The sequence below is a fragment of the Schistocerca americana genome, chromosome 2 (assembly GCF_021461395.2).
Source record: "Schistocerca americana isolate TAMUIC-IGC-003095 chromosome 2, iqSchAmer2.1, whole genome shotgun sequence".
In the NCBI taxonomy this organism is placed as follows: Eukaryota; Metazoa; Arthropoda; class Insecta; order Orthoptera; family Acrididae; genus Schistocerca; species Schistocerca americana.
This window is the reverse complement of record NC_060120.1, coordinates 322,333,452-322,344,725: the sequence shown is the minus strand read 5'-3', so window position 1 is coordinate 322,344,725 and position 11,274 is coordinate 322,333,452. Positions and strand designations below refer to the sequence as shown.

At 44.4% G+C, this 11,274-nt stretch overlaps 1 protein-coding gene across 1 annotated transcript in view; it reads right to left on the bottom strand.

Annotated features, from left to right (window-relative positions):
• Nucleotides 1–314: 314 nt before the first annotated feature.
• The window catches only part of LOC124593990 (protein sister of odd and bowel-like), a 217,046-nt gene continuing 206,086 nt past the window's right edge, over nucleotides 315–11,274 (bottom strand). Inside the window, exon 4 of the mRNA XM_047132342.1 lies at nucleotides 315–759. Within this exon, the coding sequence (XP_046988298.1) occupies nucleotides 315–759 (445 nt within the window). The remainder of the gene's footprint in view (nucleotides 760–11,274) is intronic.

Genomic DNA, 11,274 nt, shown 5'->3' with positions numbered 1-11,274 from the left:
TGGACTTTGAACATCTTACAGTTTACCGAAAGATGACTGGTCTGAAACTATTTCATATGTACACGAAGTAAGTTATAGTGCTTTTGTAGCTATGACCAGAGAAATGACGCTGTGTTCGCTGCGAGCGCAATTGTTCCCACTATGGTGTGGAGCGGTCAGACACCATTAGAGTTTAATAGTAGTGGCAGAGGATGCACTTCACCAAACTAACATACGAAACAAAGGAACATTTATTATATATTCTTCAGTATTGAGCAGCGACTCTCGGGGGTAACAGCGGGTAGTGTGAGGCGGTGCGAGGACGCGTGACGTCATCACTGCGTGGCGGCGGCGGCCTCGAGCACGAAGCCGCCGGCCGCGGCCAGCGCCAGAGGCAGCGGAAGCGCGGAGGAGGTGCTGGCGCCGCTGCTGCCGGCCACGGAGGCTGCCGACGGCGACGACGACGACGACGACGACGACGGCGTGGGGGCGACGGTGGCCGCCGCGGCGCCCAGGTTGTGCGTGAGGCTGTGCCGGCGCAGGTCGCAGTTGCGGCGGAACACCTTGCCGCAGGCCGAGCAGTTGTACGGCTTGATGTCCGTGTGCGTCAGCAGGTGCGTCTTGAGGTTGGAGCGCTGGTTGAAGCTGCGCGCGCACACGGGGCACTTGTGCGGCGACTCCTCCATGTGCAGGATCTTGTGCACCGCCAGCGTGCGAGACTGGCAGAAGCCCTTGCCGCACTCCCCACACTTGAACGGCTTCTCCTTGCTGTGGATGTACCTGGGGAAACGGGAAAAGAATTAAAAATCGGTATCAGTATCATTGCTGTAAACAGACTTTTTGATTGGGAGACCCACAACCATATGGTTGATACGATAGTGGTGGAAGCTGAATAAATGAATTAAAATTCGTGCCGTGATCGGTACTGTCCGCCCTTGGTAGCTGAGTGGTAAGCGTGAGAGAATGTCATACCTAACGGCCCGGGTTCGACTCCCGGCTGGGTCGGAGATTTTCTCCGCTCAGGACCTGGGTGTTGTGTTGTCCTTATCATCATCATTTCATCCCCATCGACACTGCCGGCCGGGGTGGCCGAGCGGTTCGAGGCACTACAGTCTGGAGCCGCGCGACCGCCACGTTCGCAGGTTCGAATCCTGCCTCGGGCATGGATGTGTGTGATGTCCTTAGATTAGTTAGGTTTAAGTAGTTCTAAGTTATAGGAGACTGATGTCTTCAGAAGTTAAGTCCCATATTGCTCAGAGCCATTTGAGCCATTTGAACCCGTCGACACTCAAGTCGCCGAAGTGGCGTCAACTCGAAAGACTTGCACCAGGCGAACGGTCTACCGGACGGGAGGCCCTAGCCACACGGCATTTCCATTTCTGTGGTCGGGACTTGCACCCAGGTCTCCTTGCTTACTAGCAAGAATGCTAATGGTTAGCATTACCACCTAGTAAGTCCCAGCTGTGGCACAAATATTAATTCATTTATGCAGCCTCCACAATTATCATAGTCCGCCGCCGGTAGCTGAGTAGTCAGTGCGACGGAATGTCAATACTAAGGGCCCGGGTTCGATTCCCGGTTGGGTCGGAGATTTTCTCCGCTCAGGGACTGGTGTTGTGTTGTCCTAATCATCATCATTTCACCCCCATCGACGCACAAGTCGCCGAAGTGGTGTCAAATAGAAAGACTTGCACTAGGCGAACGGTATACCAGACGGGAGGCCCTAGTCACCATTATCATAGAAAAAGATGAGGAAATTTAATTACAAGATCTGTTTGAATGTATTGACAGTTTGAGATTTATGCCTTGAGTGGATCTGTCAGTTGTAGGAGACTGTGATGAGTGCTTGTCGAGTTTATAGAGTCACGTTTCTGCTGTTGCTGAGTATGACAGCGACAAGGGTGAGGATGAAACCCGATGCTGGCAAATGACCAGTTCCTCTCGAATTCCACCAAAGGCGCCACCATCATCAATCACTTGCTGAGAAGTTCGCAGATCAACAAAAAACATCGGAAGGAACCTTTGCCCTAAAAACTTGTAGCAGCCTGACTGAACTTTTCTTGGTTACGGAAATTTGCAATACCTCCTAAATTCCGATCATATTTGAACTCATTTTTATTTACAAGCTGTGTAATCCAAATTGTTGATGTTCAGAAAGTTCGCCATAGGGAGCAAATTTGCCACAAATATAATTTTTCGTTTATATACCGATATTTTAATATACTGGGTTGCTACACTGTGAAGATTAGATTCCAAATAAATGACGGTAAGTACTAATAAAACAAAACTATATAATTTATTATTATTCTAAAATGTGATTATATTATTAGACAAAACATGTTACTATTTATATTTTTCCTGCGATGCTGACGATACTCAACCAATGTTTTATTATATCGTGAAGTTATCAGCCTTAAGAATATTTTCTGTAACTTGTAAACTTTATCATCAACTGCTGTTTTAAGAAATCCACGAAGGAATCACTACTGATGAAGAGCATTCAATAAATTAAAATTGAATTAATATCTAAAAACAGAAGATACATAAACAATGTTTTGACTCATAGGACGTGCTAGAAGCTAAAAGAACAGCTAGCATGCTTTATATTATCCTTGACTGCCGCGAATTGCCTCAGACTCGTTTTGTTGATGAAAGGATTAATATTAGGTGAAGCTCTTTCGATATGTCGGTTTTAGAAAGACAAGGAAACTGTTATCGTGTATTTATGTTCGTTCTGAATCTATGTCCTATCTTGTGGTACTGAACTGTGTTTGTGATTTGGCATTCTTTTGAGTGAGTGAGAATAAAACACAAATTTTCAAAGGTAGAACTAGTGATTCTAGTATGTCTTAACAAATGTTAGCGGCAGTAAACATTTTGTACATACTCTATTGGGAGAGAATCATTACAATTCCATATCTTTAATAAGCACACATGAGACATTCGTGGCAAGAACTTGACAACACATGGTGTAATTATTAAATTAAGAGCAGTCTACATCTCTCAGAAATCGTTGCAGTATTATGCAGTATTATGATCGTACAGGAGGTTTATGTGTCGATCGTACACATCGTGGAGTCACTTTATGTTTGAATTACATTATATGTGTGACGAACAGCGTACAGTTCATGATTATATTGCGTAATGTGTTCCCACTACAAAACGACTTACAGGTTTTCTGTAGGCGTTTCACTCGGGGTAGTCACCAGCAAAAGAAAGTGACTTATTTGAATTGCAAAATAGAATGACGTCGACATTCGAGCCAACGAAAGCATTATTGTATAAACAGAAATGTTCGACAAATTAACGTACTGTTTAATATGACAGCAATGAAAATCGACTCTATGGAGTGTTCAATAATTGTGCCATTCTGTGGCTGTTGAAGATTGCCTGAATATTGCAGTGGGGTGGACTACATAAATAGCATTTCATCTTCCTCCAGGAACTGTGTTACTAAAGAGTACCCTCCCCTCTCCCTTTTTTTCGTGATAACTTTTTCGGTTGCTCTATTTGTCTCAAGACATTTCCTCCTTGGTTTTTTTTTGGTGCAAGATCACATCAAGGACAAGATTTATTACAGAAAAAAATACAAAATTTAAATTTTTAGTCTTATGCTAGAGATCTAAGAAGACTTTAGCTTACGTTACATAGAACATTAAATATAACGCGTCGAATTAATTTGCGAATCAAATATTTAAATATACCAAGGTCTCTCATATATTAGTTTGTTGCAAGTCCAGTAACATGAGCTGAAAACTTTTACAGGCAAAAGGTGATGTCTAAAACAAAGGTTAGTCAGTAAATGTTTTCTGAAGAGTGTAACGTGAAAATTACAGTAAAATCTAAAGTTTACATTTGAAAAGCTTCAACGAAAGCAGAAAGTCTCTACGACAGCAACAGAACACTGATATAAAATATGAGGAAATGTTGCTACCACATACACTTTACTGCGATGTGGAGTGTTCTCGGGAAGCTGATTCAAAAAGCCTCTTGGCTACTCGATCCCATTCCTGAGAAATATCAGTTTGAGGTCTAGAAGACAGCTTAATGGCTGTTGACGGACGGTAATTCGTCTCTCCACTCCATCTGTTTATCTGTCTCTCTCTTTTTAAATTATAGTCCCACAGGTAAACATTATGTATCAGGTCGCAACCCCATTCTGAAGCGTTCATTCATGTTCCATGGACAGCGATGTTGCAAAGTTGCAGCATGACAGCTTGCCTGATTTCGACGAGAATGAGCAGTTGATGATGTACCTACGACTCTGAAACTACTAGCGAAGAGAAACACAAATAAATAAATAAATAATTGAAGTGTCTCTGTGGAGTAGTCATTTGCCAACACTTACTTCAATTAAATGAAACTATGATTCCAGAGATCTTTTCAAGTCTCAAAATCTATGATTGTATGAAGACTGAAGCGACGAATCAACATTTATATCAAGGCTGGGATTCTAACTGTGGTCTCCCACTCTTCCACGCTGACGCAAAGGCTTTGCATGACTGTACAGACTACCCTAGCACACATCCCTCCTCGACTCAACCCCCCATTCACGCCTACACTCGAACAACATGCAGAGGCTCTCCAACTGTCCTGGAATAGCACCTCAGCACTGGGGGATTCTACCTGAAATCCAGGCATAGTGGCTTTACCAAATGGAATTATGGTTCGAGAGACCTTTCCAAGTCTCAGACATCTCTGATGTAGGAGGGCTGTTCGGAAAGTAAGGTGCGATCGGTTGCGAAATGGAAACCACAGTGAAAATCAAAAATTTTTTATTTGTAACAGTTAGCCACACCTTCCAGTTACCTTTCTAAATAGTCGCCGCTTCGACTTAAACATTTTTCGTGGCGTTGTACAAACTTTCCAGTACTCTCGTCACAGAAAGCAGCCGCCTGTGCTTTCCGCCAGTTCTCTACGCTGGTCTCCCTTTTGTTGTTTGTGCCAGAATGTTGTCTTTGTAGCCAACGGTTCATATGAGCAGAGATGAACAACGGAGGGAGCCAATTAAGGGCTGTATCGTGGGTGATCAAACACTTCCCATCGAAAACTCTGCAGGAGCGTCTTCATTTACTTGCAGAATGCGGCTGAAAACTGTATTGAAAAAAGAAACGCATGACATTTACGTTATGTGGGCCGCATAGCTTCAGGCGAAATCTCTCACCAGACCGACGTATTTGGTTGGAGACACTGTTGTTGCCATCACGCGTTCCTCCCTCCCCCCTCCCCCCCCCTGCCGGAGGTTCGAGTCCTTCCTCGGGCATGGGTGTGTGTTTGTTGTCCTTAGCATAAGTTAGTTTAAGTAGTCTGTAAGCCTACAGACCGATGACCTTAGCAGTTTGGTCCCATAGTAACTTATCACAAATTTTCAATTTTTCAGGCATTTATACTCGTAGATGATCACTTTGCGCTCTGAACTGAAAAGAGCGACGTGAAACGATCGACAGGCACACTAAAGACACTGCCTAACACATTTGTGCAAAGTTCCGTCCGATTTTCACACTGGTTTCGATTTTCACACTGGTTTCGATTTCGTGCCTAATCGGACCTTACTTTCCGAATATGCCTCGTATATATGCAGACTGAAGTGAGGAACGAAAATATATAGCAAGGCCAAGATTCGAACATGAGTTTCCCACTCACCAGGCAGATGTGCTAACTACTAAGCCACTCTAGCTCAGTGGCTCTGCACATCTGCACGGGTTCGAATCCCTACCTTGGTACGAATTTTATTCGTCTCTTTACTCTGTATATATACATTTACTTTAATACCTATGGTCATGCATGTAAAATTCTCCTTGTAAAATGATGGAGAAGAAAAGTGCATTCTATCTGTGCTGTATAAGAGACGTATGAGATGACCTCGACGAGCACTCCACGTGGCGCATGTTATCAACTGTGAGTATTCTATTCACAAGAGCAACGCTATTCGGATGGATATTATTGTTCCTAAAGAGCACTTCAGAAAGAAGTGCACGTACGAAAACTCACTTATCGGTTTGCAGTACTCTTTATTTGTGCCTCTGGGCGTTAACTAAGATGATAGTCTGTACACCCGTTCAACACTATGTCTCCTCACATTAAGATATCACCATCGCCATACTCGTTTCCATTCGTAATGTTCCTATCAACGTTCCAGTATCGTGAAGGCAACATACTAAGTAAATCAATCTGCAAATTTAAGCGGTACCAAACCGTAAGGAGCACAGTTCTCGATGTTTTTGACTCCTTAATAACGGAACAGACACTGGTAGATTATGCTGCAGAGACCAATTCCTCTGAGCTCGCGAGCCACAGTTTGCAAAGGAAGGTGCAACTCCTGACACATCTGTTGACCATCTTGTAGCCATCAGTGATCCTGCTCGTTCAGTTGAGTTAAGGCATCGACCGTGTCGTCGAGTTTGTGCTCTTGATCGTGCTTAACTGATTTACCACAGTGTCTGGCAACGAAAGTTGCCAGTGCTGGATGACCGCAGGGCTATTGCATTACTTTTCGCTATCTCTGAAACACGTTCTTGTTTGAAGCAGCAAGAACTCAATTTCTCTGATACTGTGGAAAATCGGGGTGGTCATTTACAGAGGTTGCTCACCTTTGTTCTTTCAGTTTATCTTTTTTTTTTTGTGGCCATTGCCGTTGACTTGTAGACGCTGGTGCATCACATAACACACGTCCCCGTGTCTTTTATTACGTTAAAATTCTGGTGGTGTATAGCCCAGCAGGGCTTGTACCTCCCGTGTACCTGGTGCCGCCGTGGGAGAAACGTAGAGGGAGACGCGGAGCTAAATTCCAGGTTAGCCGAGTGCGAAGCGCGGCCGTTGTAAGGCGACACCGGGCGCTGCCGCAGCGCCGTCATCGCGGCCGCCCACGGCGCCACGGACACCCGACACTTGTCGCCCGGCCCGCGCATAAACGCTACTTTTAAGCACCCGGCCAGATGCGCCCAGCGCACACGACCCGGCCCCAGCCGCGTACGTAGCATCACAAAAAGTTCCCCGTCGCAGAAGTCTTCTCGTGTCAGCTTAAAGTCATACGGTATGGTTGGCTGGACATCACGCCGCCGAATTGGAAGGATTTTTCTTCCTTTGCTTTCAATGGCACGTTTCCTTCGCAAAGTGCGAGAGTTGCACGTTAAGTATAGACGTTAAGTGCAGGTGAATATGATTGGCGTCCGTGTGTGAAGGAATATTGTGTGGTGTCGTGTTTGTGTTGTATGATGATGAAAGGACAGAAAGGGGAAGACCTGGTGCTGGTACGCAGCAGCAGTGGGGTCAATGAGCTTCAAGGCACATTCTCCTCAGCCCATAAAATTAGCAATTTTTACGATATTTTGGGAAACCCTAATGAAGCACTCCAGGAACAAAGTATATTGCGGAGACAAGCATATTGCGGAGACATAGTGCTAATTCGGAGTAAGTATTAAAATCCATGGAGAAGAATTAAAAACTTTGAGGTTCACCGATGACATTGTAATTCTATCAAAGACAGCAAAGGACTCGGAAGAACAGTTAAACGGAATGGACAGTGTCTTGAAAGGAGGATATAAGCTGAACATCAACAAAAGCAAAACGAGGATAATGGAATGTAGTCGAATTAACTCCGGTGATCCTGAGGGAATTAGATTAGGAAATGAGACACTTAAAGTAGTAAATAAGTTATGCTGTTTGGGGAGCAAAATAACTGATGATGGTCGAACTAGAGAAGATATAAAATGTAGACTGGTAATGGCAGGGAAAGCGTTTCTGAAGCAGAGAAATTTGTTAACATCGAGTATAGATTTAAGTGTCAGGAAGTCGTTTCTGAAAGTATTTGTATGGAGTGTAGCCATGTATGGAAGTGAAACATTGACGATAAATAGTTCGGACGAGAAGAGAATAGAAGCTTTCGAAATGTGATGCTGCAGAAGAATGCTGAAGATTAGATGGGTAGATCACATAACTAATGATGAAGTATTGAATAGAATTGGAGAGAAGAGGAGTTTGTGGCACAACTTGACAAGAAGAAGGTACCGGTTAGTAGGACATGTTCTGAGGCATCAAGGGATCACAAATTTAGTACTGGAGGGCAGCGTGGAGGGTAAAAATCGTAGAGGGAGACCAAGAGATGAATACACTAAGCAGATTCAGAAGGATGTAGGTTGCATTAAGTACTGGGAGATGAAGAGGCTTGCACAGGATAGGGTAGCATGGAGAGCTGCATCAAATCAGTCTCAGGACTGAAGACCACAACAACAACAACAACATTGCTACTTCTACAAGTTTCACCGGAGAGCTTCTGAGAAGTTTGGAAGGTAGGACGCGAGGTATTGGCGGCAGTAAAGCTGTGAGAACGGGTCGTGAGCCGTGCTTGGGTAGCTCAGATGGTGCCGGCGTGGTAGCTCAGCGTGTTCGGTCAGAGGGTTAACTGCCCTCTGTCATAATAAAAGTGAGAGGAGGGATCAACGATGAACTTGGACGGATGTCATGGTACATCCGCACCGAACAAATGTAACGAACAATATGAGATTGTAAAAAAAAGAAAATAAAATAAAAAAAATAAAAAATAAAAAAAAGGTAGAGCACTTGCCAGTAAAAGTCCCGAGTTCGAGTCTCGGTCCGATTCACAGTTATACTCTGTCGGGAAGTTTCAAGGATTTTATTGCTTGCTGCTATAGGCAAAAGGTGAAATTAGAACCCAATTACAAGGCAAATCAATTAAAAAGTTTACATTTCACGTAAATTTGAACTAACTGGTACAATACTTACTCAGAAGTCTGAAGGAGATCGTAACTGCACATTCGGAATTATCTCCCAATCGACTCGTTTACTTGGCTCTGAGCACTATGGGACTTAACATCTGTGGTGATCAGTCCCCTAGACTTAGAACTACTTAAACCAAACTAACCTAAGGACATCACACACGTCCATGCCCAAGGCAGGACTCGAACCTGCGACCGTAGCAACAGCCCGGTTCCAGACTGAAGCGCCTATAACCGCTCGGCCACAACGGCCGGCGACTCGTTTAATTACCAATGTTCACTAAAACTTTTATGCTCTAAAGTTTTCTTACAGTTCATCTTCATTTTGGAACTTTTATGTTCTAAGTTTTTCTTACAGTTCATCTTCATGTTTCGCAAGGCCGCGACTGTTTCATTAAATCTTGGGCATGCAACAGCATAAACCTTATTTTTTCATCTAATACAGTGAAGAGCCAAAGAAATTGGTACATGTGCCTAATATCGTGTACGGCCCCAGAGATAATGCAGAAGTGCCGAAACATGACATGGCATGAACTCGACTAATGTCTGAAGTAGTGCTGTATGGAACTGACACCATGAATCCTGCAGGACTGTTTATGAATCCGTAAGAGTGCGAGGTAGTGGAGATCTCTTCTGAACCGCTCGTTGCAAGGCATCCCAGATATGCTCAATAATTTTCACGTCTGGAGAGTTTGGCGACCAGCGGAAGTGTTTAGAGTCAGAAGGGTGTTCCTGGAACGACTCTGTATCAATTCTGGACATCTGGGGCTTCGCTTTGTCCTGCTGGAATTGCCCAAGTCCGTCGGAATGTACAATGAAATTTTTAACAGTCCAATGTCGGTGTTGAAGGGTCCTGGAGGCGTAAAGCTTTGTGTAGTGCAGTCATCAAGGGTACGCGAGTGGGCCTTCGGCTCCGAAAGCCCATATCGATGATGTTTCATTGAATGGTTCGCACGTTGACATTCGTTGATGGTCAAGCACTGAAATCTGCAGCAGTTTGCTGAAGGGTTGCACTTCTGTCACGCTGAACGATTCTCTTCAGTTGTCGTTGGTCCTGTTCTTGCAGAATATTTTTCCGGCCGCAGCGATGTCGGAGATTTGATGTCTTGCCAGATTCGTGATATTCACGGTACACTCGTGAAATGGTCGTGCGTTAAAATCCCCACATCATCGCTGTGTCTCCTCCCTTGTGCGCCGACTGGAACACCAAGCTTCAACTCACTTAAATCTTGATAGCCTGCCACTGTAGTAGCAGTAACCGATTCAACAACTGCGCCAGACACTTTTTGTCTTATATAGGCGTTGCAGACCCCAGCGCCGTATTGTGCCTATTTACATATATCTGTATTTGAATACGCATGTCTATACCAGTGTCTTTGGCGCTACAGTGTATTTTGGCCGTGCATTCTACGCCTGTCTTCAGAGTGAGCCGACGAACCGAAGCTACAGCCCGCGCTCCATCCTTGTAAATCGCAGACTGAACCCCTGCGTAACCGGCCACAGGTACACAAGCGCCAGAGACGTTGAGCGGCGGCAAAGAAATATGTATGAAATGAAAATTGCAGGAAGTGTCGGATTCCACTATTTGCCCGAGCTGAAACCGCTATCTCCAGTAACTGAATTCTTCGGCAAATGAATTTCAACCGCTCCTTACACCACCGACTCCCAGAAAGATGAAGTCGAAGCTAGAATTTCGACACTGTCATACTATTTAGAGAGGTCCGTATCGATGCAATGCTCTGCCTCTGAGTGTTTATTGGGCTATAAGAGCCGGGTATAGTTACGATGTTAAGCTCATCTTTCGTGGACTGCACGGGTCCTCGGCCAGATGTACGAAAAGCCACATTCGGAGGGGATATTTTAAACCTAACCGTGCGGAGCTTTAAGTCATCTTTGGTGGAGCTCAAAAGTGCTGTTGTCTTCGGATGAGGGCGAAAAATAACTATAAATGTGTGACTGTTGAGAATCTGGCCTATTTTCGACGACGGGCGTCCCACGTACGGCAGGAAAGCACGGATTTGAATATTTCTATTTATTATTCCTCGTTCCTTACATTCACTTTAGTTTGTATTCGTAGCGCGTTGCTTATCCGTTGCGGAGAACACCCATCAGCTTCAAAAACTCCATCTCCCTTTAAATGTAGAAACTCAGCCTGCAGATTGTTCTCGTCATCAGTGTTACGTGCTCTGTGAAGCCAAGTTCTGAGAACACTCATCGTCTGGGAAGGATGGGGGCAGCTATTTGCTTATGTCCATATGAGTCGGCTACCGGTAAACTGCGGATGCCAAGGTGTCATCAAATCTGTGACGAAGCGAAACATCCAAAAATGGAAGTCATCCCTGCTTTTCGGTTTCGATTATAAACTGAATACTTCCACAATGGTTCAAATATTTTATCATATACTTTCACGCTATCAGTTTTTACTGTTATTTATGATGCACTCTATACAGGGTGTTACAAAAAGGTACGTCCAAACTTTCAGGAACATTCCTGACACACAAAGAAAGAAAATATGTTATGTGGACATGTGTCCGGAAACGCTTACTTTCCATGTTAGAGC